Raw genomic sequence first — 24,487 nt, 5'->3', positions numbered from 1 at the left:
GCCCAGGGCCTGGGACAACACAGGGAGTGTCCTGTGTAGGAACGCCCACATGCTGCCTCAATCCATGTGGACGGTCACCACAGCTCTCCACAGAGGGCCCCCTATGGGGGTACTATGGGGTACTTTTCAGGGTTTTGGATAAACAACATAAACAATCCCAAGAACTATGGTATGGAGCATACTTGTAATCATCACAGTATCAAATGAGAAAAACAAAACTATTCTTTTTTCCCCCTAGTTCTGAATACTGGTCAGATTACTAGAAAACAAGGAAAGGAGGAGGAAACAAAAAAGAAATTAAGAAAAGAGGCAAGCCTTCAATAAAAGCAATGACCATCTATGAACAATAACATTGCCAAAAGAAAAACACCCAAAGGCCTACAGAGCCCCTGAAATCATTTAAATGTATTAACATGTTATGATGCGTCCCCAGCTTGGTTTTCAAGTGTCAGGAATATACCCAAAGCACATGACTTTCTTTCCAGGAACGCCTGTGTGGTAGGTTACCTTCCATGTTTATCATCTCCCAACAGGGACAGAACTTACAATGAAGCATGGAGTCAGAGGCAAAATTCTCTGCTCCTCTCTGAACTTTCCGCTTAAAATAACTGCGGTGCACAGTGAATGCTGAAGAATGACAACTCTAAAGCATTTCTGTGAACTGTTGACCTTTTTTCCTAATTAAAATTACTTATCCCTTTGTGCTTTTCAAGATGTCACATTTTTATTTTAGTAAAAGTCAAATCAATTATTCCTTAAAAACACGTAGAGCAGAAGAGGTGGAGGGAAAGTAATTTGAACTTGCATTTCAGAGGCCTACTTATTCTGCACTCAGTGTGGTAACAGCATTTTAATAAAAACCAATCCCCAGCATGATAATTCCATCCTGCTGGCACGGCTGGAGCCCTGCAGTGTGTGTGGAGCTTCTGACAATCCCTTTAACCATGAGCAGAATTCTGAACCAGCTTTATCTAAGGAAGGGTAAGTAAAAGGAAGCATGATTGGCAGATGTGAAACTAATCAGTTTGCAAAAATTCTTCCCAGTTTCACAGAAGAAGCTGCTTTTCCAGGGTGGTCTGCTATGCCTGTACAGGCCATGTTCCCCACTTATAATTGCTTGGAGATGTGAACTTGCACAGGGAACCAGAAACCAGATTGAATATGAAATTCGTCCTCAATATTGCACTTGTCAAAAAAGGAAGACCTAAAAGACATATTCTAACAGTCTGGGGCTTTTTTCTAAGTCATAACATCACATTAATTATTTAGCTCTTAATGATGCACTAGTAACTTCCACAAAATGTATGCATGTTCAAATAAGAGTCACTTTAAAAAAACACCTGACTTTCGTCCAGTTAGTAACAAGCCTGGTAAATTAATGGTTAGATGTTTAAAAAAAGACAGCAGCAAAATCAATCTTGACATTAGTAAGAAATTTTAAATTAGTTAAAACCATGCACAAAAAGAGCAACAAAGCCACGATAAGAGGATTCTTTCAAAGCAGAATCTCGGGACTTATTTTATGAACACCTGCGAAAACGAAAACGGTAAAAATACTTCATTTTTTCATTGTCTTCTAAACAAAGCAAGTCTATCTCAAGGGAAAAAGAATGTAATCCAAGTGCACAATGCATCCGGATTAAAGAACGCGGGCAGGGGGAGACAAAAGAACTTTAATATGCACATTACCATCTTTTCGTTGGTCAGAACGGAGGACTTGCCAGGCTGATATTCATAAATGCTTTTGGGCTCTGCACGGTATTTTCTTGTATCCACTTTCTTATCTGGGGGCTCCCAGTCGTTTCTGTAGAAAGAAAATCCTATTAGAGCTATTTTCATGAAAATTGGCATCCAACACGGTCTGACTTTGGCCGACTATAGTCAAATAAAGGAATTTTTATATCTGAAGCCTAAAATCGGACTCAGCACGAAGCATTTAGTTGTGCTGGTTTCCTTCTCAAAATAACCAGCTAAATCTCTGTTTCCTTCACAAAAGGCCTGAGGTGTCCTGCGTGCACAACCAGGCACCAGGAGACAGAGAGAAGAGAAAGAGAAGAGAGAGCAGCAGCAAAGCTTGTTTGGAAAAATCCTTTACCTTGCTCTGCTCTCATGAGCTTATCATTCCCCAAACATGCCTTTACTTCCCACTCATGCTAGTGCAGTGAGAGAGAATGCAGGTCCTGGAGCCAGCCGGCTATGGTTCCAACCCCTGCTACCGCACTTGCCAGCGAGGTGATCTGGGCCAAGCACATGAGCTCTTGCTACCTCAGTTTCCTCATCTGAAAACCAGGGTTGTTGTAACAAGGATTAAATGAGACAGTACACATAAATCACTTAGCAGAGCACCAGGTCCATCGTAACCATTCAATAAATGTTACTTGCTATCACAACCGTGTTCTTCTCTATTCTACACCCCATCCCAGTAACCACCAAAATTGCAGCCTATGGCACAGATACTTAACCTGATCCAGTTATGGGTTCTAGAGGACACATGAATGCTTGGTAACGGTCTGCTAACTTTTTATGCACGTACATTACTGCATTTTGCACTGTGATGATTTAGTTTTTCTTGTAAGGCTATAAACTTCTTGAAGGCAGGGACAATGATTTATATATGCTTATATTCCTCCATAGCCTCTGGTTCAATCTGCACACAGAGTGCACCCAGTAGGTGCTTGATGAATGCACTTGTAAAGAATTTATGGGCATGCTCAGCCTTCCTTCAAAATAATTATCAAACCCTTAGGCAGATGCCACTTATGCACATATGGGACTTTTAAAACATTGACTTGTCTATAAAGATGGAAAAGGTATAGAGGTGTGAAACTGAGTGTGTATTTAAGGGAAAAAGAAATAATTTAGTTTGGCCAGAGCCTTTTTTGTGCTGAGAAGTGATGGAAGATGGGGCTGGAAGATACATAGGATACCCGTCAAGACGGCATAAGAAGGTTGCTCCATAGGGCATAAGAACTCACTAAGACAAAATTGGGTCATTTGATGTGGGCATTAAGAGCTGACTAATGCCATCGTTAGAACCAGTCCAAGCCTTACATCCCAATAATACGTGTTGCATGAATAAATAGATATTAAAAAGTGTGGCATCATTTTAAAATTATATTCTCTGCTGTGGACCCCATCAGTATGCACACAGAGTATAAAAACACATGACAAATCTTACACCTAAGATTTCTCTTGGAAAAGGTAAAAAGTAAGATAGTCAACATTAATTAAGCCCATACTATGAGCCAGGCACCACTAGAAACGTTATATGTATTATCTTGTCTTATCCTTGCAACATCCCTCCGAATATAAAATTCATCCCATTTTACAGATGAGGACACTGAGACTCAGAAAGGGTAAGTCACTACTAATAGTTGACAGAGCAGGGATTCAAAATCAGGTTGGCTTGACTCCTGGGTCCCATGCTGTCTGACCCAGCAGAGAGAGATTGTACATTACTGGTAGATTGTGTATGAGGGCCTAAAATCACAGAGCTGATTGTGGACAAGGGAGCACTTACCTTTCTGGGCTTGATTTTAGTGAGGAAGAGCGGGCCGGGAGGGGAAGTGTGGCCGACCTCTTAACTACCTTCTCACCATCAATGTAGCTCATCTCACTTTTTGAGCGAGGCACAGAAAGGGGAGATTTTGCTGGAGAAAGAAAGTGGGTACAGAAGACTTTTAAAACTGATGAAAACTGAAAACAGGAAGATGTCTTCCTCATCTGCAATGCCCCTTCCTCCCCCACAACCGGGAAATTCTAAGTCACTTACTGTCTTCAGAAAAGGAGTATCGAGGAGAGTACAGATCTGAATCATCATCTATTGAACAAAACAAAATGCAATCAGGAGAAATCCAGCTCAAGTGAGAGAACCGAGTGACATGTCCCCCACTTCCACCGTCCTGCACCGGCATCCAGCCACACCAGGGAGCCCAGCAGAGAGAGGAGGAGCCAAGCGCTGGAAGCTACACCACGGCAAACCACATTTGAAAGGAGCTGGGTTTGTAGAGCCCTCCCACCCAAAGAGGACCTGCAGTCCAGAAGGTACATTCATGATGCCTGGGGGATGACTGCCACCTGACACCAAGAAAAGCATGGGGACAAATAGCCAAGGGTCCTCCTCAAAAGAACTTCCACAAGCAAAGCTGGAACACAGGGTCACCAGCCTGGCTGAGTCAGAAGCAAGGGCTGAGACAGATCCCTGGATGCTCACACTTAGAATCTCTGGTCTAGCCTGCTGAGTTCCCCCAAGGCCTGCTACTAGGTGGATGGGGAGGCCCAGAGGTGTGGCTGCTAGTTCCCCAGCTCAGCTGTGACCTGTTTTACATGCTAAGGATCCACACACAACAGTATTTAACAAAGAGGTTCTGCAGCTAAGAAAACCCTCAACCATTTGTTTTGATTCCACTTCAACCTGGTTCCTTGAGTAGCTTTCTCTCCTTGGAACACAACACACCGGTGGCAGATGTGGTTATCTGGTTTGTTCTGCAAAGGTATTGCCGGGAGGGAAGTGTATAAATTGTGACTCTGGATCAAGACAAACTCACATGAGTTCCTGTGTTGTGAGATGGCTCTCCAAGGGTGAGACACACATCCCTAAATAAGCCAAGCACTGGGGCTCTCAGTGGCAGAGTGGAGACAAGATCTGAACCCCCCACGGAAGCAGCTGCACTGAACTAAAACTGAGACCACAGGCACACTTACGGAACAGATTTTAAAGTTGGGACTGTCCTGAAAAGGCAGGATATTTAGTCACTACATCCAAGATGATCCCTCCAAAGCACTTCTCCAACCAGAGCTAGGCTGAAACAGTCAGCCTTTCCTATTTTCTAATATCTTGCTCACCTGAATTCAGATAATACGTTAATGACTATGCAAATCATTTTAAGTTTCAGAGCAGTGAAAGTCAGAATATTTTGTGAAACGTAAATAAAGCTAGCACAACTATGACTTGAGTAAAGTATTATTCAAAGACAGCCTCTCTAACTATCACTCTTTCCTACTTCCTTCTCCCCTCCCCACTTTTATCTGCCCCAGATCTCCCCCATCCAATAAAGGCATTAAGTACCAAGTTATCTTTTCCCCTCCTGCCCCCTTTTTGCTTTAAAGGATAAGAATGGATATCAAAGTTGAACAGGGCTTAAGGCTCTCCTACCAACACAGCCCAGCCTTTCCCTGCCACACACTGAGCACGCAAGCTCATTTAACTTCTGAAAATAGTGAAGAGAGAAAATGACATCCAGAAATATATATTTTGAAGTACCGTTCTGAAGAATTTTGCGTTGCCTTGTTGTTGGTTTTTTTTTTTCCTAAACAGAGTTTCGGATTATTGTACTGATAAAATGTCACCATGTCAAAGAAAACTAAAACTCAGCTTTGATTGTAGGGATTTCATTGGAAAAATGGTGCCTGCCAAATGAAAAACTAGCTTAGTTAGGAAACAACGTAGGTACTGCTTAAAATCCAGCCTAGCATTTTAGCTCAAAACCCTACGCATCCCTGAATCATGCAGAAATTACAGCCTATCAGTAGACGGTGATGTGAGAGTTAATTTCTAACTATTACCTGGCTCTTGAGGTAAGAAGGAAATGAGGACGAAAATGACATTTAAATATTCAAAGATTAAAAAAAAAAAAAAGCTGAGCTCTTTAAAAAGATTTTCTCTCTAGAGCTTTCTAACACACAATTCTAGAAAATTTGTTAGAAGAAAAAGAGAAATCATTCGTATAAGATGGGGAAAAAATAGCACAGCTTGGGGAGTTAAACAATTTATGTATTTTGAAAAGCGGAAGTAGGAGAGATGAGAGGTGAAGGCAACAGAGAAGTCTGAATTACTGAACATCCTTAAAGCTATCTCTTATGTGGTGCAGGTAGAAAAATAAATCTCACCCATCCAAGGAGGGCCTGGGCGTCTCTGAGGAAACAAGCTTTTCGTTTCTCACAGCGTCCACGGGATCTGAGTCTGACACTGTGCACTTCAGTTGATTGGACTTTCAAGGGTAATGAAATTGTATGGACTCATCTGAACATCCGGGGGATGTATACATTCAATTTTATGTTTGTCTTGCTAATCTAACAGAAGAAAATTTTACCTACACTTGTGAATAAAAATAACAGCAGTTAACCGATAATTTACTAATACCATCTCACTCAATCCTTGCAAAAACTCCAGGAGCTATGTAAATATTCCATTTTACAGACAAGGAAATAAGGCCCAGGGAGGTTAAGAAAATTTGCCCTTAGCCACACAGTGAGAAGGAGACAAAGCAGAAATGGATTCGAGGTCTTTCTGACTCCATTTCCCTGTGCTGCCTCTAAGCCCTGTGATGGGGAGGGGTGTTTTGTTCTATCATCACTGTGCCTCATCTGCCCAGTCCTGGGAAAATCTGTGGCTATTCCATTACAATTTTTATCATGGAAGAGGCAGGGGAGGCTGCTATTCTGAAACTCAAGTCACGCACTGTCCTGTTGGCCAGACTGACTCCCAGCCCTTGAAGCCTTTGCTCTATTTTTCTGCATCACCCCCTCCCTGGTGACACTTAAGCAAGTTTTCTAAGTTACCCCACCACACTTTTAGTTTGCCTCCTGCTGGTCTCCAGGGACAATGGGTAAAACTGCGTCACTCTTGCTACATCTTCCACTTGCTACTCCTTGCAACCCTCTCCTGGCATGCTGAGTCCACACTAGGGTAGATGGGCCTGAAGTTAGAAACACCAGTTGATGTGTATGAAGTTACAAATACCAGTGAATGGTGAAACTGAAGATAAGGATCACCTTCTGCATCTCCATACACTAGAGTTAGTCAAACTAGGGAAGGGGGGAGAAAGAGAGAGAGAGATTAACCATAACTAAGACACATGAAACGAAACATTTCTCAAGTGATCTACGAACACAGACATTGTGTCTGAAATCCTGCCTTCAGTATTCTCGTAGGGTTCTTTAAAACTGTGCCATAATGGGCTCAGCTGAGCCGAGATCGTGTGACTCCTGCTCGTGGTGGAGCCACACGCGGATTGTGCCCCTCAGAGCCCAGCACAGCAAACACCAAATCTTGGCAGCAACACTCAGAACCTCCTGAGCCAGGGACTTCCAGGAAGCTCTAACACTAAGCGGGATTTACTCAGGGTGAACAATTCACTTTTGGGTCCCAAAGGCCCCTGCTGAGCTCTGATGTTTACACACCAACAGTTCCCCTCTGGGCTTTGGCACTCTGTCCTTGGAGGCTCGATTTGGGGACAGCTACTCTCCTAAAACTGCCAGGAGGCACATAATTGCCTTTCAGCCACAGTGACTTTAAATGAACTTCTAAAAAAGACTTTTTCTGGGGTTTTTTGGGGAGAATTTATAACAATCTTAAAGACACTGGAGAAAGTGCTCGTTGAGAACAGTTGTTCTATAAAAGAGATGTAATTGACTAAAACGGGATGGTGGGCAAAAAGCAGTACTTGCATAATCACTTGCCTATATCAATTAAGTTTCAGTTTTATGCATTCCTTAGGCCTTTAAACTTAAAATTATTTTTCTAATATCAACGAGTTATTTTTAACACAATCTTTTTTCACTGCTCAATTTAATTCCTTCTCCTGCTTCACCCACACACACCTAGGAAGAGAAAGGAGAAAGGGGTCAAGATAGACACATACATCCACCCCACAAACAAAAATATTCAAAGAAAAGGAGAGACATATGCAGAAGTGGGTACAACGTCTGGGTGGGACTGGAGAGGAAGAAGAAGCAAAAAGGGAAAAGGCTGACGGTGCTCAGGAATAGTCTAGGGAGCTTGGGGAAAGATCTCAAAGCTGTCTATGATCTGGTTAAAGGCAATCGGATTTGAAGGGATGAAAAAAAGATCGATACAGGGTATAGAGAAGCTATAGAAGACAAATTCAGGGAAAAAATAGAACCTGAAAGAGTAGAAGAGAATGAGGTGGCACAGGACAGGAGCGAAGGGAGCATAAGTTTGGGAGGACCGGAGGGCTGGAAAGAGACTCACCATCCTCATCTCCTGTGGCATTCCTGGCCCTTGAAGGTGGAAGCGGAGTAACTGCTACTGTCTCCACTATCCTGCAGCCAGTCAGACTTTTGTACTTGCTAGGCAGAGAGCTTCCGGGCAGCTCTACTTAGGAGAGCAAAGGTGACCACTGCGAGCAGCTCAGCCCCTCCTCTGGGAAGGACTCGCTGGAGTTTGGGCAGGAGGCACAGATCCTGGCCAGGCACCTTCACAATAGAACTGTTTGCTTGAACTCAAGCAAAATAAGCCTATTCTTAGAAATCCTGTAAGACCAGTCGAGGATTATTTTAACCCAGATATAGATGTGCCTGGAAAATCAGCCTCATAAATCCTTGTCTTAGGGCATCCTCATCCAGGAATAAGGAAACAGCTCAATGAGACAGACCACTATGACATGTCACCACCACCTAGGGATGCCTACAGTCACTTCACCAGGAGGTGGTAGTGGCCACCACCAGCCTGACAGTGGTGGAATAGGCATCCAAAAGCAAGGGGAAAACTGGTCTCTGGGATGTCACTTTTGGCTGATAGCCTTCACCTTGACATGGCCCAATGGGTCCTGACAGGCCACAGACCACAAAGTAACACACCAGTTGCCTGCTTTTGCTGATCCTGAGGCACCCTTTGGAAATATCTCCCCGTTTCTTGACATCAAGCATGTCAAGGGAGCCAACATCATCTGGCCTTGTTCAGAGTGGAAAGGGTAGCCCTTTTGAATCTGTATTCCCTGCTCTAATTCTATATCCAAACCCCCAAAACTGCACTGGGCGTGTATCTTCTTCCCTTTCTGAAGGGCAGGGAAGGGTGGTTTTCCTCAGTGATCCTCCATCCTGGCCATGTGTCAAATCACTCAAGGAGCTTATCCTAACTATGTATTCCCAGACGCCATCCCAGGAGTCACTGGCTTAGCCGAGTGAAGCATGACTGACTCAGAAGCAGGGCACGCTGGATGCCTGGAGTGAGGCACACAGTGTGGCAGGAGGGTAAAGGAATCAGTAAAGCAGTGGAACAGAGTAGGTAAAAACCCATGTTTGGAGAGCCCCACAGAGCTGCGTTCGAATCCTGGCTCTGCCACTTCAGGTGCGATCTTGCCCATATTACCTAACCTTTCTGAGCCTCACACTCTTCATTGATAAAATGAAGACTTACCTCATGGGATTGCTGGGAGGAGGAAAATGAGACAATAATTGTGATGCCCTCAGCATGGAGCCTTTTATTTGGTAGGGCTCCATAAATGGCAGTCCCGGCATAGTCATTGCAGTGGCTATGCTATTATTATTATTAATAGGATTCTGACTGTGAGCTGCTGAGGTGCTGGCCACCACCCTGCTGTTTCCTAAAGAAGGGGAGGGGAAGAGGCAGCGGTGGCATTTCTGAAGCTCTTTTTCCACAGCTTGTTCCTCTCGCTCCTGCTTCAGAAGGAAACCGTGGGCGGGATGTCTGAGGACTCCTCCCAGCAGCCCGTCCATGGTCTGGGTGCAGTGGTGGGTGGGGCAGGCGCTGGTGTCCATCAACATCCCCTCTCCCCACCCCCACAATCTTTTTGACTTAGTGGCATCTAAGATGCAAGAAAGGACATTTGCCTTTAAGATAGAGATTGGAGGGTAACTCCCAGACAAGTAGCTTTGGGTCAGAGAGGAAGGAATGACGAGGAGGAGAGGGTGCGTCGAGGGAAAGTTAAAAAACAAAGTAAAACTCACTTGCTTAGCCTTTCTTGAAAGTTATTCCCAAAGAATTTCTGGTAAATTATTTATATTTTTGATAAGCTTTCCAGCGACCAGGGCATGTAGTGAAATTACAGGAAATAAATCTCCTGAATTCATTCTACTGAATTCTTCCCAAATTTCCTAGCCCCAATTCTTCCCAGCTACCTCATGAAACAAACTATACACAACATCGCTCCAGTCCCACAGAGTAGTCTCAGAGGTTATAAAATGACTGGAAGTGACTGATTCTCGTCGAAATTTATAGAAGTTTCCTTAAAAGTTCATTTTAAATCTCATTGATTCAGACATGGTAATTCTATTTATCTTCTGAAAGTCTGGCCAGAAGTTTACTTTTTCACTGTTAGCTAGAGGGGAAAAAAGAAGGTTGCTAAGCCAGGGTAAGCAAATTTTCACATAGTCCTTTACTATTGAGGAGAATCAGCTTTGAGACACTTAGAAATGTGTCTTTTTATGCTGTACCAACAAATAGAATTTAGACAGAGGCAGCAGCAACCCTTAGGCTAGGTTTTGACAGGTTTATTGCAAATAATTCTAGTTTCAAATTCTGAATTCAAACAAAACAAAACAAAACAAAACAAAACCCAGTAGCAACAACAGTCTCCTCCTCCCCAGGGGCTAGACTCTGGAAAGATGGCTCACGTTTCTCAGTAAAGCTGTCTATTTTTTAATGCTCATTAAAGTCTGTGGGTAGAGCCTCGGGTGCTAATCCATCTTTAACATCTTTCTTTGAAAGGCATACATCTTTCCCACCTTAAGAAGGGGGTACAGAGCCCAGGGCACCTATCAGGAGCACAGGGCTGAGGAGGACCTGCCCGAGCTCACAGACATCAAAACCATAAGTCAGAGAATCCATTACTTAAAAAACATTAAAATAAAAATAATTCTTTAAAGCGATCTAACTCAAACGTTTCACTCTTTTGTCAAGAGCTTTCATCTAATTGCATACATCTGTGATTTACGTCTGGCACTGTCATCTAGGCAGAAGTAGGGGCAAGTCATGGAACCTACCCTATTTTTAAAAGATCTCCAGGGAAAAAGACTTAAGACTTTTTAAAAACTTGTGTTAAAGTATAATCATCTGGTTATTATGAATTTTTTAAGTCCAATCTAATTTTTTCCCTTTTATCCCTTAAGACTACTTCTTCCTTTTCAGTCTTTGAAAATAAAAAACAGTAAGGTCTGCTTCCTCAATTATAGGTGAAAAGTTATCATGTCATCCTCTACCGTTTATGCCTGTAGACAAAATAACCTTAATTCCCTCTTATGCCTGACTTGATGTGTACCAAGAAGCAGACGTCATCATCAACCAGGGTTGCTAGGTGTGGCAGCTGACGACATGGCAGTTCTAGGTGTGAGACCACGAAACCCTACGTTCAGACCAACAGGCAGGCTAACAACGGGAGCCATAGCACTGCCCGTGACAGGCCTATGGCATTCTTCCAGGCCAATGGGAGCAACTGTTCTTCTCCAAAGGATGTCTCTAGGTGGCTTTCCTCTGCCCGTGTCAAAAGGATGCTACGCCTTCAGTCATGCTCTGTGCTTATCATCTTCCTTAGAAAGGAATCCTATCTTATTGAGTGAATTGGGTTTGTAAGTCCAAATAAAGTACAAATCAAAAACTGCAGTTTGTCAAAATTACCCTGAAAAAAGTTCTCCCTCATTCAACTCAGTCAGTTGTTTCTTAAGCAACACTTTTAGCTAGAATCAGCACCCTAAGATAAAAACAGTAGGTTAGAGGGCCGGCCCAGTGGCATAGTGGTTAAGTTCGTGCACTCCACTTCGGTGGCCTGGGGTTGGCAGGTTTGGATCCCAGTTGCAGACCACCTACACAATGCTCATCAAGCCATGCTGTGGTGTCGTCCCACATACGAAAAATAGAGGAAGACTGGCAGAGATGTTAGCTCAGGGACAATCTTAATCACCAAAACAAACAAAAAAAAAAACACTAGGTTATCTCACACCAAATAGACTCTCATTTGCAGTGAGGAGGTCACTAATTAAAATCAAGTCATTGGCTTTTAATTTTTAAGTCTGAGTTTGTTTGGTAGACTTTTCTTTTCATTCAAAATAGGACACAGGCACGAAATGGTTGGAAACCAAAGACTAGCACATAGCAGGGAGTACAAAAACAAAAGATGGCATTTTAACTAAAACTGTATCTAACACACCCCAGCCTGTCATCTCATACATGTTAAGTGAGCAGTATAAGTTTGGGGAACGACTAACTGGATGACTTTACCGATGATGAGAAGGACTGTGTGGAATGGTTTCCTGAGCTAATTATAGCAGAGAAGAACAGAGGTGGTGGCACAGGGCTTTGTCCCTAAAAAAGAACTCTGGTTCGATGGTCCAAAGCCTTCACTCATCAACATTCTCCAGCTATTTAACAAGGACCTACTGTGTGCCAGAAAGGTTTTTCCATGGCCTTCTAGACACATGATCTTGCAATTGCCACCACACTGGACATAGTACAATGAATTGGTCTTGTCTAATTCCTTGCCAGATGTGAACTTTTGAGAAGAGAGGACATGTTTTATTCAAGGCACTATCCTCAGTTTCAAGGACAGTGCATGGCACAGGCAAGTGCTCAATACCACTTGAATGAATGAAGTTAGAGCAGGCAACATCTCATCCTAGAAGAGCACTTAATGAAACTTCCTCTTGCACACTCCATCCACTCCCTTCTCTCAGGGTGACTCATCCAAAGATCAGACAATCCCTGGGACTAGGATCATTCTCAGGTTGTTGCCCTTAACTCAGCTTTTGGAATCTTCTTTGACACCTAGACTTTTTGCCCTAGAAAAGAATCTCTCTCAAATGTGGCTGTCTCTCCAGCAGGTCCAAATTCTTAGCCAGCTCTTTCATGAAACGTTTTCTAGCTTGGCCAAAGCCCTTATTTTAAAGAAATATCCTCCCCCAGTATTACTAAATCTCATACCTGGATACCTCTTCGGGAATTCCCCACCAAAGAGATACACCCTGAGGGCCCATGACAACAGGGACCCAGAGATAAGCCAGCTGCACATATAGGAACTGGGTAATTTTTCTGTTGTTAACAGCTTGGAATGTCTACCTCTTGCCCATCAGCCATAATGACTCAGCTTCCCTGAGTCACCGCCCAGCCACCAGCACCATGGGACCACCCTAAATACAAAGCCTTTGGTAGCTAGGTTCAGGCAGCTTTTCCCAGAACTCCACATGTTCAGAGGATAATAACTAAGCTACACTGACTAGCCCATTAATCATGTAGATCCCAAGGGAATAGGATTAAAATACCATCTAGATAGACTCCAGTTATACAGTCAGCGAGGAGCAAGACAACACCACAAACACGAGGTTAGAGGGAAGCAAATGATTGGGAGACAGCCCTTAGCCACCAGGAAAAACCCCAAAGTGAAAAAGAAAGGAACAGCACTGCTACAAAGAGGCACAAGATTTTCCTTTAATTACCTTCAGATTTAGGACTAGGAGTAGATGCAGGAAACTGGTAGGTAGGAGTGTAAGGATTGTCCTCTGCAGCAGAGAAAAGCAGCGGATTTTGAAACTATCCACCACGAAGTGGTGGAACTGACAAATCCCCAACTGACTCTTTCGAATGGTTGATTACCTATTTTAGTGTTATTAAAGCACACGGGCAGCACACTTAAAAATAGATTAATGAATTAGAAAGGACTTAGTTATTTTAATATAGCACATCATGCAAATGAGTGAAATTAAATTTTCACCAACCAAAAACAACTATAAAAAACAAAATCTAAAAGCCAAATCTTATTCCTATAATGGAACTATAAGAATTAATTTAAGGCTAGGACAACAGATACACTGTCTAAGTTTATGGTACCTTCAGAATTTTGCTGGATTTCAGGAAGTTCAGGGAATTTGTACGTAGGGAAATAAGGGTTTTCTTCAGGAGTGTCTAGGCAGAGGAGCAGGTTTGGGAGAGAGAATAGAGGAAGATACAAATGGAGAGAATGAACGAACAGGAATCCACACACAATTTAGGCTCCTTGAATTCTGGAACATACTAAGCTGCACTGATGATATGAAAGAAATTCAAACTGCTTTAAAAAATCCAGTCCTTTTGCCTGCATTACTGAGACACATCTAAGGACATAATATCATTTCTCTTCTAGGACAAAGAATTACATATACACAGGCTCCAGGAAGCAAGAGGCATTTAACATAAAACATGAAGTTTTTGCCTTTTATAGGCAAAAAATATTAAGCATACTAATAAGTAATATGGAATGAAGACGTTATCATAAAATGATTTTTTAATCAAAATTTGACATTAGCATCAAGGCAAACAAGTGGATTCTTAATTTTCCAAACACCTCCCTACCATTAAGGTAGGTAGTTTCACTTAGAACCTGAAATTTAGGCCAAGTTGATAGCTTCAGCATATGAGAGGACCAACACTGTCTATGGGGCACAATTTTTCACATATTCACGGTGTCTTGGCATCTGGGCTGCCAAAGTTGGGTCCAAAGGTGAGAGAGACACAGACTGCTGGAGGAAATGGATATCAGCTTTAGGAAGTGACCAGTGGAACCGACACTGTCCAATCAGAGACCCAGCATTTAGCATCACCACTGTGACTGAGCTCATTTACCCAACCAGGGTGTATTTACTCTTGGCTCAGAAACGCTCAACACAGAGCACCTCAGTATCTAGAAACAGTTTGAAGAGGGGCACAGCCAGGTTCACTGTGAACACTGTAACAGCTAATTAACAGTGGTGTTAGCTGGCAACCACAGCTAATCAGAGAGATTGGTTATTTGTGGCTTAGGCCAACACCGACCAGAATGCTTTTGCTTTGCCTTAATGTGTCATCCGTGCCAGGCAGCCAGACTGGATTTGGCCACAGGGAAAGACAGGATGCTTTGCCCTTGGGAGGAGTGGTACCCTTCCCACGGTGCAGCTGCATCCCTGCCTATCAGCTGACTGGTGGCACAGGTGGATGGGAGCTGGTGGAGTCATGACCTGCCCGAGCACTGGCCTGGGAGTCTCCCACCATGCTGGATCACCCGCTGACAGCCCAGCGGGGCCCTGATTTGGAAGTGCTTCTCTTCCATCTTGAACTGGCTTTGGTGTGTCAGCTCTTGACTGACTCTCAGGACTACCTGGCAAGTGCTAGCTCCCAGCTGGGGAAGATAATTTTTCACATTACCACCACCTTACAGGTGCACCATGGCATTCTACTTCACAAGGCAGATTTGCTCTCATTTGGACCCTGCAACTTCCCTCAGAGGAACGGAAGTGGGACAAACACAGAAAGGTACACAAGTGGCCCAAGGTCACGTGAGTACTTGGTCCCCAAGGTGAGAACAGTTTTTAACTCCCACTTCGGTGCTTTCTCAACTCGCTCTGCCTACAAGGCAGTCATGGGCTGACACGGGCAGATGCATCTAAAGCTGGAAGCAGGTGGGAGTTGGAGCTGCTCGCATCCCAGGCAGGGAGATGCTGAAGCACAGGCAGAGTGCTGGGCTCAGCCTGCTGCATCCCACAACATCTGGGAGGGAGGACTTGAGAGCTGACCTCAAATCCCACATGTGAGGCAGGCACACAAATGCTCCCTCCCTCCTCTGCTCTGAAGACGTATGGCTGGGCTCAAGCAGGCCGGTGCCCAATGAAGGCAAGCGACAGGGCGCCGTCTTCCGGCATCCTGAGGAGTGAGTCTAGGTCCTCACCACCACAGTCAACGTACGGGCACAGCACAGCTTCTACAAATGAAAATCAGTACCTCTGTTCAGTTTGTGGATCTGTTTAAACATAGTCTTGTACCAGTCTTTTGATCTCTCGGTGTTCTGGAGAAAAACAAAAGCAAAGAGTAAAATAAAATGAAAGTCCCGGTACATTTCAGAACTTCTAGGATTAGAAAATCAAAATGGAAAATGACAACATCTAAAGTCCAAACTCATGTAACTCTAAACATCGTTGCAATCTCATATTTAAATCTTTTTGTGTGTGTGAGGAAGATTGTCACAGAGCTGACATCTGTGCCCATCTTCCTCTATTTTATGTGGGATGCTGCCATAGCATGGCTTGATGAGTGGTGCTAGGTCCACGCCCAGGATCCAAACCCGTGAACCCCCGGGGCCGCCAAAGCAGAGCGTACGAACTTAAACCACTGGGCCACCGGGCTGGCCCCCTTAAACCTTTTTTTAAAATGCAAAACTCGTGAGAAAGAACAAACCAAGAGATTCAGACCCAAATCTGCAGAGTGATATTTGGCCAAAAGGATGCAGATTTTGAAAACAGTGGATGGAGGATCCACTTGAAATGTGTCCATTCTTATGTAATTTTTAAAAATTTCATTTTTAAAGAGAATCTCTCTCCATAAGTAGACGACTAAATTGAAGTAAAGCATAAGAGACAAAGAACATTTGCTTCCCAGGCTGTGCCCCACCCACTACACTTCTGTAGAAGTGTATCTACATCACCTCGCACAGGGCCAGATTTAGAACGCACACATTAAAACACAGCCCATTACAGCAGCCAATGCAAGAGAGTTTTCATCCCAACCACAAAACTAGGCTGGTGTTTGTGTTTGCTTGTTTTCTTCCGATAAAAATAAATCAAGCAAGGGGACAGATAGGTGGTTAGACCAGATATTCTCACTCCTACTTTATAGACGAAGAAATGAGACATATAAAGTCAAAGTCACCCAAGCTGCCGAGCTGGAGAGGTGAGTGTGAGGGCCACCTAACATGATGGTTATGGGTAATGGTTTGGGAGTCAGACTGTTCCGTTACAAGTTGTAACCCGTCTGAGTCTCTGTTTCCTCATCTATAAAGTGGGAATGACATTTGCATCCACCTTGTCGAGGGAATGATGTTTAAATGAGATGACGCACTCAGCAAATGGTAGCTGTGATTACTATTAGTAATAATTCTTTCTGGTTATTATTATTATTATTATATACTTATTATTGCTTAGGGTCAGACAATAGTTCCTTTGAGGCTTAGCCCACTGCAGTTTCTATTGGCCTCCCCAAAAGGGACACAAAAACCAGTCCATTTGCCAAGTGGAAATCACAGAGAAACATATGGCAGCCAGTGTTCTGGTGGGCACGTGGAGACGAATGGAATTCCCTCTAATCCAGTTTCAAGAGTCAGGCTTCCCGGGAACTCCTTAGCCTGCAGGAGGCTGCCACACCTGTCCAGCAGGGAAGAGCTGAGACAGGGCTGCTATGATCTGCTCCCTCCTGGAGGCCTCGGCAGGCTGAATCCATTCTGTGGTTCCCTGAGAGCTTCCTCCTCATTCTGGATGACAGGCTGTCTCCCATCCACGGGAACTTCTTCCTGAACCCATAATCAGGGACCCTGAGCCCCGCACACTCCCCAGGGATCTCTGACCCTGGACTAACAATTTCTGAGCGTGCTCCATGAAATGATAATGACGGAGACTGGGGAACACTGCCCACATCGTTTTCCCCTGGAAGACGCACATGCCCAAAGCCTCTCAGCTCTGCTGCAGAGAAACCTCCCTGACTTTGTTCCGTCCAGCTCTTCCCCACAGTCATTTGACCACAAAACCCTTTTTTTCCACAAGACTTGGTGACACCTGGCGTGTGCTTTCGGAAAAGCTGCTGCACGCTGAGCCAGAAGCTTGAGGGGCTCAGGAGGCTGGAGCACAGCTCCTGGAGGCTCTATGGCCCTCAGCGAGCTTGGAGAGCAGACAGTGGTAAGGACCCTCCCCAAGAGGCCTTTATAACCCATGGCGGGGGTCCACATGCACTCAGGGCGTACACTTGTCACTGGCTTAAGAGGAAGCCTAGGAAGGACTTCCAGGTCAGTATTCGTACCCGGAGTGGAATGCCCACTTCATCCATGGAAACATCGCTCAGGTCCTGAGCGCTCTTCACCACTCGCCGACTGTCATCCTTTGCCTTTTTTTCAGTAGCCCTGCCAGGTGAGGTGGCTTTTTCCTGGGTTGGTACCGAGGCCTGCTCTCCCACTCTTCTTTCTGAGACAGGATCTGGAAGTGAAAAATAACCACTAGCTGAAGCTCTTCTGGTGGCCTCAAAGCAAAAACTCCCAAACAAGCCAGCTGGGAGAAAGTGTGTTTGCTAATTCTCAACTGGAATGACTTTCATTCAGAGCAGGGGTCAGCAAACGAGGGCCCAGCCACCTGTTTTTGTAAATAAACTTTTACTGGAAGACAGTCACCCCCATTCATTTATGTATTATTTACGGCTGCTTTCAAGCTACAGTGCAGAGCTGTGTAGCTGTGACAGAAACTGTATGGCCTGTGAAGTCTAAAATATTTACCATTTGGCCCTTTAAAACGTTTGCCGACAGCCTGGTAAGTGCCCTGCAGAGCTATGCACTTGGGCCTCCAAATATCTGAGTGGTTCTGACAGTTCTAGAAATTCAGGGAGCAGGTAAAACCACAAGGAGGTGGCCAAACATTACTTGAAAGTTCTTTTTCCATCTTGGGGAAGTCATTTAACTGTTCTGTGCCTCCATTTTCTCCTCCAAAACTGGGGCTAACAGCTCCATTGGCAAGCTCGCAGTGATGTTGTGAGAGGACCTAACAAGATAACTTATGCCAAAGTGCTCAGAAAGCTGTAAACTGCCAAGTACACATTAGAGTTTGATTCAGGACTTGAGGTTAGAGAGAGCTAATAAACACATTCTGTATGGTCTACAGATGGTAAAATTACTTAGTATAATCTGTTATTCCGAGCCACATCATTTATTTACAGGAAGGCATTTACTAAGCACCTCCCAGATGCTAGGTATTTACATGCCCTGTGGACACGAAGGTGAACCTTTCTGAGCACCAACCTCCAAGGAACTTATGGTCTGGTGGGTAGAAAGAGCAAGAGAGGCAGCAATGAGAATGCAGGGTGACCAGGGCTGACAGAGGAGTCAGCGTCCAACTCAGCTGGCTCAGGGCCGAGCTCTCAGAAGAGGAGTCAGCCAGACAGACAAGAAGTGAAGGGTGCTCCTGGCAGAGGGAACAGCATAAGCAAACGTAAGGGGGCCTTTGAACTACTCTGAGCTTATGATGTACCAGGCATTGTGCTAAACTCTTCATATATATAATCTCAGCTCATCCTCCCAATAACCTTTTGAGGAGAAACTATTACCACCCCTCCATTGTTTTTAAACAGTTAAGGGGACCAAAGCACAGAGAAGATAAAGTACCCTAACGGTCACATAGCCAGCTTATAGTCAAGTTGGGATCTGGTCTAGTGTCCACCTGACTCCAGTGGTCCTCTCTGAACCATAGCCTGTCTTGCCTCCCTCAAAAATGGCACCAAGGTTTCGAGCCTGGGAGCCTGGCCTGATCCAAACAGAGAAGTCAGGAAAGGAAACTGGGTTGGGGAAGGCAGGGAGAGATGGCTGCTTCCACGCAGACACAGTAACACTTTGAGAAGACAGCAAGACATTCAGGTGGAAATGCCCTGGAGGCCCCTATAAGAAATATGGGAGTGGGGTCCAGGTGAGAGGCCCTGATGGAGTGCCATTTTGGAGCCATTGGCACAGAAGTGATTGCTGAAGTCAAGGAAATGGAAGAGCTCAGTGGAGAAGGTGAGTGAGAGCAGTCAAGGGCCAAAGTCAGGCACTGAGGAATGTCACAGTTATAGGTTAAAAAGCAAAAAAGGATCCCCCAACTGATGCAGGTGTCATTAGAGGGACAGGAGAGGAGCCAGAGAAGTACAGCGAGGTGTCACTGAAGCCAGAAAAGATGGAATTCCAAGAAGCGGGTGGTTAAACGTGTCAAATAAATAAATAACTGCAGCAGAGGAGGAGGCATTAGATTAGGCGAAAGAAGAGTCACGGGTCAGCTGTGAGGAAGCAAATTTCAAGAAGGCAGTGGGGATAGATGCCAGATTGCAGGGAAAGGGACGAAATGTGTGAGCAGGAAATGGGGCAGTAAGTAGGGATGGAGGTTGTCAGGGAAGGAAGGAGGTGTCAGATGGCAACCAAAGAGGTCAAAAGATTAAGGGGCAAAAAGGTTTATACCAGGGGGGTCTAAAGTCCTAACAGGGAAGCCCATGAGGTGAGACTGAAGGGGATGGAGACGTGCCCTAGCAATCAGCAAGTGCTCACTACGTGCTCACTGATTGAGGGAAAGGCTCTCCTCTAAGAGAAAGGAAAAGGTGCAGAGTGCTGGCTGGACGACTAAACTTTGGCAAAAAGGAGGGACCCAAGGGCACATGCAAAGTTGTGCCAAGGTCAGAGATATCTGTGTGTGGAGAAGAGGTCGAGGAAGTGGGGAAACACTGATGTCAGCATGCTCAGCTTCACGACTTCACAGCCTGCTCAATGGGGCCACTCTGCCTGGATGGCAAACTAACTTCTGAAATGAGGACTCATTCTGGGACCACAGAACGATTTCTAAACATTCTGTAAGACTCAGCTTAGCAAGTACTTCAGAAAACCAGATCCCTGGCAACATCACCATTGCCTTTAAAGGATGTAAGACAAGACTGGCATTATGGGATGAGTTCTCGTGCTCCCAGGAAATTCCAAAAGGAGGCCAAGGATCTGGCAGGAAGCCTGAAGCTCAGGGGGATTTCAAGTTACCAGAGTCTATCCTTAACATGGCTTTGCTGAGCATTCTCCTCCCACCTGGAAAGGCCTTCCCTAAGTGTGCTCAAGAAGCAGCAGGTGACACTGATTTCAAGCTCCGTCCCGCTTTGGAGGCGCTCACACTCCTCACTTTTTAATGTCATCTCTTAAGAAAAGATTGCAGATATGCCATTCTCAGGGTTTTCAGACCCAGAGAAATTTTTTAAAAAATGTGTAGGGCAGGTAGCGCTAACAACAATCACTTAACTGCAAAACTCAAGCTGACAGTCCATGGATTTGTTCCAAAGCTGCCAGGCCTTTTGATCTCCAAAAATTAGCCCTGAGCTATGTTACTTTAGAAGCTTGTGATCATGTGACTCATGACTGAGTGGATTTCAATACACAGAGGGCTGAACTGCAGCCCCTGAAGAAAAAATGTTTCTTTATATAGTGAAGACCCAAAGTGACACCTCTTTGTGCCACACAGGTGACAGGGCCACTCTTTGACATCTGTGTTACAATGAGGGCTTGCTGCTACTTCTCACTGAGCAAATACTGCTCCCTCACACAACATCCTGGAGCGTTTCCTTCTAATCATTCTTTTTTTTTTTTTTTTTGAGGAAGATTAGCCCTGAGCTAACTACCGCCAATCCTCCTCTTTTTGCTGAGGAAGACTGGCCCTGAGCTAACATCCATGCCCATCTTCCTCTACTTTATACGTGGGACGCCTACCACAGCATGGTGTTTGCCAAGCAGTGCCATGTCCGCACCCGGGATTCGAACCAGCAAACCCTGGGCCGCAGAGAAGCAGAACGTGCGAACTTAACCGCTGCGCCACCGGGCCGGCCCCTCCTTCTAATCTTATACTGTGCTTTCAAAAGGAAGGTCCTGGAAAGGGCCCCTAAATAAATGATGCTGCTGACAACCTGACACGGGGCCTCTGTGTTTGTGGGAGGCGGGAAAGCTTCCCTTCCTTTCACACCCAAAACTTTGTGTCGAGGATTATGGCCATGCTTACACTTGTCTCGGGCAAGGGAGGCATGGCCTCTACACCTATGCCAGCCCCTCTGTCCTAGCCCTTATCTTGTTTTCCTGTCTGTCCACCCAAGGGGACCATAAGCTTCATGAGGCCAAACACTATGTGGGTCATGTTCCAGATGAGTCTCCCTGAGCGTGAAGCCCCATGGAGGCTTAGTAAAAATCTGTTAAAGGGAGGGAGGCTGGTGGCCCCCTTCCAAGTCCCATTACCACAGCTGTGATGGGCAAAGCCTCCTTACTCCAGGCACAGGCTGGAGCACCAGCCCAGCCAGCCCTCTCTCCTGCAGGAGCTTCTGAGACAAAATGGTGCTGCTTCTTTTTAAACAAAAACTGACATTTAGTGAGCACTTGCTTTATGTCCTACTCTACCAAACACCATGAGTGGATCTGTCCCAATGTTCAAGGAGGACAGAAGCATTAGACTTATTTTAGAGCCCAGGAAGTGGCTGGAGCCTGCCAGCTTGGTGGAGAAGCCCTGACATTTACATAGCACTTTCCTGCGTGCAAAGCATACTCCCCTTCGTGTTGCATATGATCCTTACAACACCTCTTTAAGGCAGGGCAAGGATTACCATCCCCATTTCCCACATGAGGAAACTGGCCCAGAGAGGTGAAGTTACTTACCCAAAGAGAAACAGCTACAGGAGGGAAGAGCCAGACCAAACTCTGGGTCTCCTAACTTGGCTGGGTGCCTTTTTCATCTATTCCACTGCTCCTTTCCAAATCTCAAAGGCAGGAAGGAGCCCACAGGGGCTACCTTTTTTTCAGAGCCACCTTGTTCTCAGCAACCAGGGCTGGGACCAGGGATTGAAGTGGGCTGCAGTGTGGCAGCACCAGGAGAAGGCAGCGAAGGGCACCTTGTTCTCAACCACAGCCTGTCCTGGTCCAAGTCCTGATAAAGCTGAGAGGGTGTGAGAACCTCATGTCCTCCCCATCGGGCTCTCCACGAATCACAAGGACAGCAACAGGATGAAGTAACACAGAAATCATGGAGCAGCTGCTCAGAAAATGGTGGCTTTTGTTATCCACCAGAGCAGAGGTTCTTAACCCTGGAGTTCACGAGTATCTGCAAATCCACCATGTGCATACATTTGCACACCTGTGGCGTTTCTAGAGAATGAACCTACTGCCTTTACTAGATTGTCCAAATGAGTTCATGACCAAAAAAGGTTACAAACCATCACATCACACCATGCTGTTCGAGGGCAGCACGGTTCCCCGACAGAATCCCAGAGCCTGACTCAGTGCCTGACACAAAGTAGGCACTCAGTAAAATGATGAGTGAATTAATGGAGGCTCCTACTGATAACAGCAACTCACGTCTATTAAGCACTCAGTGAGCGCCAATGCTCAGTGCTAAGGTGTATAAGCAGAACCTATGAGGCACTAAGGCAGTCCCCATTTGACAGGTAAGAAAACTCATCTGTAGTTTAGATCATTAGTAACCCGCCTGAGGTTGCACCAATAGTTAAGTGGTAGAACCAAGATTCAAAGCAGAATGGCTAACAAACGCCATAAGGAAATGGCTAAACATTCCCATTCCTGGGTTTCCTCATAATTTTGACCTACAGGTTTGTTCCCTCCCCATCCCAACTTGTCCCAACTCTACACACATTATCAGGGAGTGAGCCTTGATACCTGCTTATATCTGTAGTCACCTCCCACCACTGTTGGTTCTTGATGAAACTTGCTACTCAAAGTGCGGACAGAACAGAAGCAGCATCAGCATCACCGCAGAACTGGTTAGAAGTGCAAATTCTCACCCATGCCCATCAAGTCCCATCTCTGGAACTGTGGCCTGGGAACCTGGGTTCTGACCAGCTCCCCAGGAGATGCTGAGGCCAGCTCAAGCTCAAGAAGCAGGGCTCTCAGAACCTCTTCCAAGCACTGCTGGTCTGGAGGCTCTCACCCGGGTCCATAACCCCACTTACTGGCATTTGAGGTTGCCACTCAAAAAGAAAAGAACTTGCCCACACTTCCCAACCCTGACTTGTCACATCCTGGAAGAGAGAGAGAAGAGAGGCCTGCCACTAACACTTCATCTAAAGCACAACTCTCTGTTCTTTTGATTCAGAATATCGTGTTTTTTCTCATCAAGGCACTTATCACAGTTCCAAAGGACACACTTATGAGTTTGGGTCACTTGTCTGGTCTGCCCCCACGAGCGCAAGCTGCAGGGAGGCAGGAATCATGTCTGTTCTCATCATCTTTGCAGTCCAGCAACAAACAGAGTCCCCAACACATCAGAGGAGCTCATAAAGCCGTGCTGATCGAATATCAGGTGGTAACCAGAAGACGGCTGTAAGAGGAACAGGTGTCAATGTGTAAATAAATATTTCTCACCTACCTGAAAGGCTACTGAGTCTTTTCTGCTGTTCTGTGATAAGAGAAAACATACACAGTGTAAGTAAGATTTACACAGACATGGTAAGACCAATAAGTCCCGGCATAACTTGTTAGGGTCCCAAAATCTGCATCCTCACCATCCTCTGGACTCAGATGCTGTATAGTCCAGCTGAATGCAAGGGTATTCACATGGCTCCCATTATCAAAGTGTAGTGTCTCCTATCCCCCTCCCCCTAGATCCACACCAGGATTCAGGGAACTGTCACTATTTTCTAGTTGCTTACATCTTATCTCAAGAAAGACGATCTGCTCACCGAAAGAGACCCTCCCAATTACCTGGTTTCAAGTGAGCAGGACCTTATATGACCCCAGTCTTGGTACCTTTTGAGGGAAATATAATTATAATCATAACCATGGCAGCTATGATCTCCTGAGAGCTTGCTAAATGCCAGACATTGTTTTAAGAGCTTTCACGTGTTAACACTTTCAATCTTCAGAACAACTCTGGCAACTAGGTCGGCACTGGCTGCGAGACCTCAGATAAGAGGCACAAACTATCCAAGACGACACTGAACATCAGAGCTGAGTTTAGAACATAGATTCCCCAACTCCTAGTCTATGCTTCTTTCCAACTCTAACCACCAGACCCCCACTGCTTCTTTTTTTCTTTTTCTTTTTTCATATTTAAAGATTTTATTTTTCCTTTTTTTCTCCCCAAAGCCCTCCGGCACACAGTTGTACATTTTTAGCTGTGGGTCCCTCTAGTTGTGGCATGCAGGATGCCACCCCAGCATGGCCCAATGAGCAGTGCCATGTCCGCGCCCAGGACTCGAACCGGT

The 24,487-nt window shown here is 45.2% G+C and overlaps 1 protein-coding gene across 50 annotated transcripts in view; it reads right to left on the bottom strand.

Moving 5' to 3' along the window:
• SORBS1 (sorbin and SH3 domain containing 1) overlaps positions 1-24,487 on the bottom strand; it is a 219,639-nt gene that overhangs the window by 60,589 nt on the left and 134,563 nt on the right. For 26 of the 50 annotated variants that reach the window (XM_070561228.1, XM_070561222.1, XM_070560916.1 and 23 more), the window contains 7 exons: positions 23,650-23,679; positions 17,546-17,718; positions 15,482-15,545; positions 13,580-13,654; positions 3,773-3,820; positions 3,521-3,650; positions 1,690-1,804 (listed from right to left, as the gene is read on the bottom strand). In XM_070561228.1, the coding sequence (XP_070417329.1) occupies positions 1,690-1,804; positions 3,521-3,650; positions 3,773-3,820; positions 13,580-13,654; positions 15,482-15,545; positions 17,546-17,718; positions 23,650-23,679 (635 nt within the window). The remainder of the gene's footprint in view (positions 1-1,689; positions 1,805-3,520; positions 3,651-3,772; positions 3,821-13,579; positions 13,655-15,481; positions 15,546-17,545; positions 17,719-23,649; positions 23,680-24,487) is intronic. The other 24 variants (XM_070561241.1, XM_070561261.1, XM_070561250.1 and 21 more) reach the window with 1 other exon arrangement.

The sequence above is a fragment of the Equus przewalskii genome, chromosome 1 (assembly GCF_037783145.1).
Source record: "Equus przewalskii isolate Varuska chromosome 1, EquPr2, whole genome shotgun sequence".
Classification (NCBI taxonomy): domain Eukaryota; kingdom Metazoa; phylum Chordata; class Mammalia; order Perissodactyla; family Equidae; genus Equus; species Equus przewalskii.
Note: the sequence above shows the minus strand (reverse complement) of the source record. Positions and strands in the feature narration are given on the sequence as shown.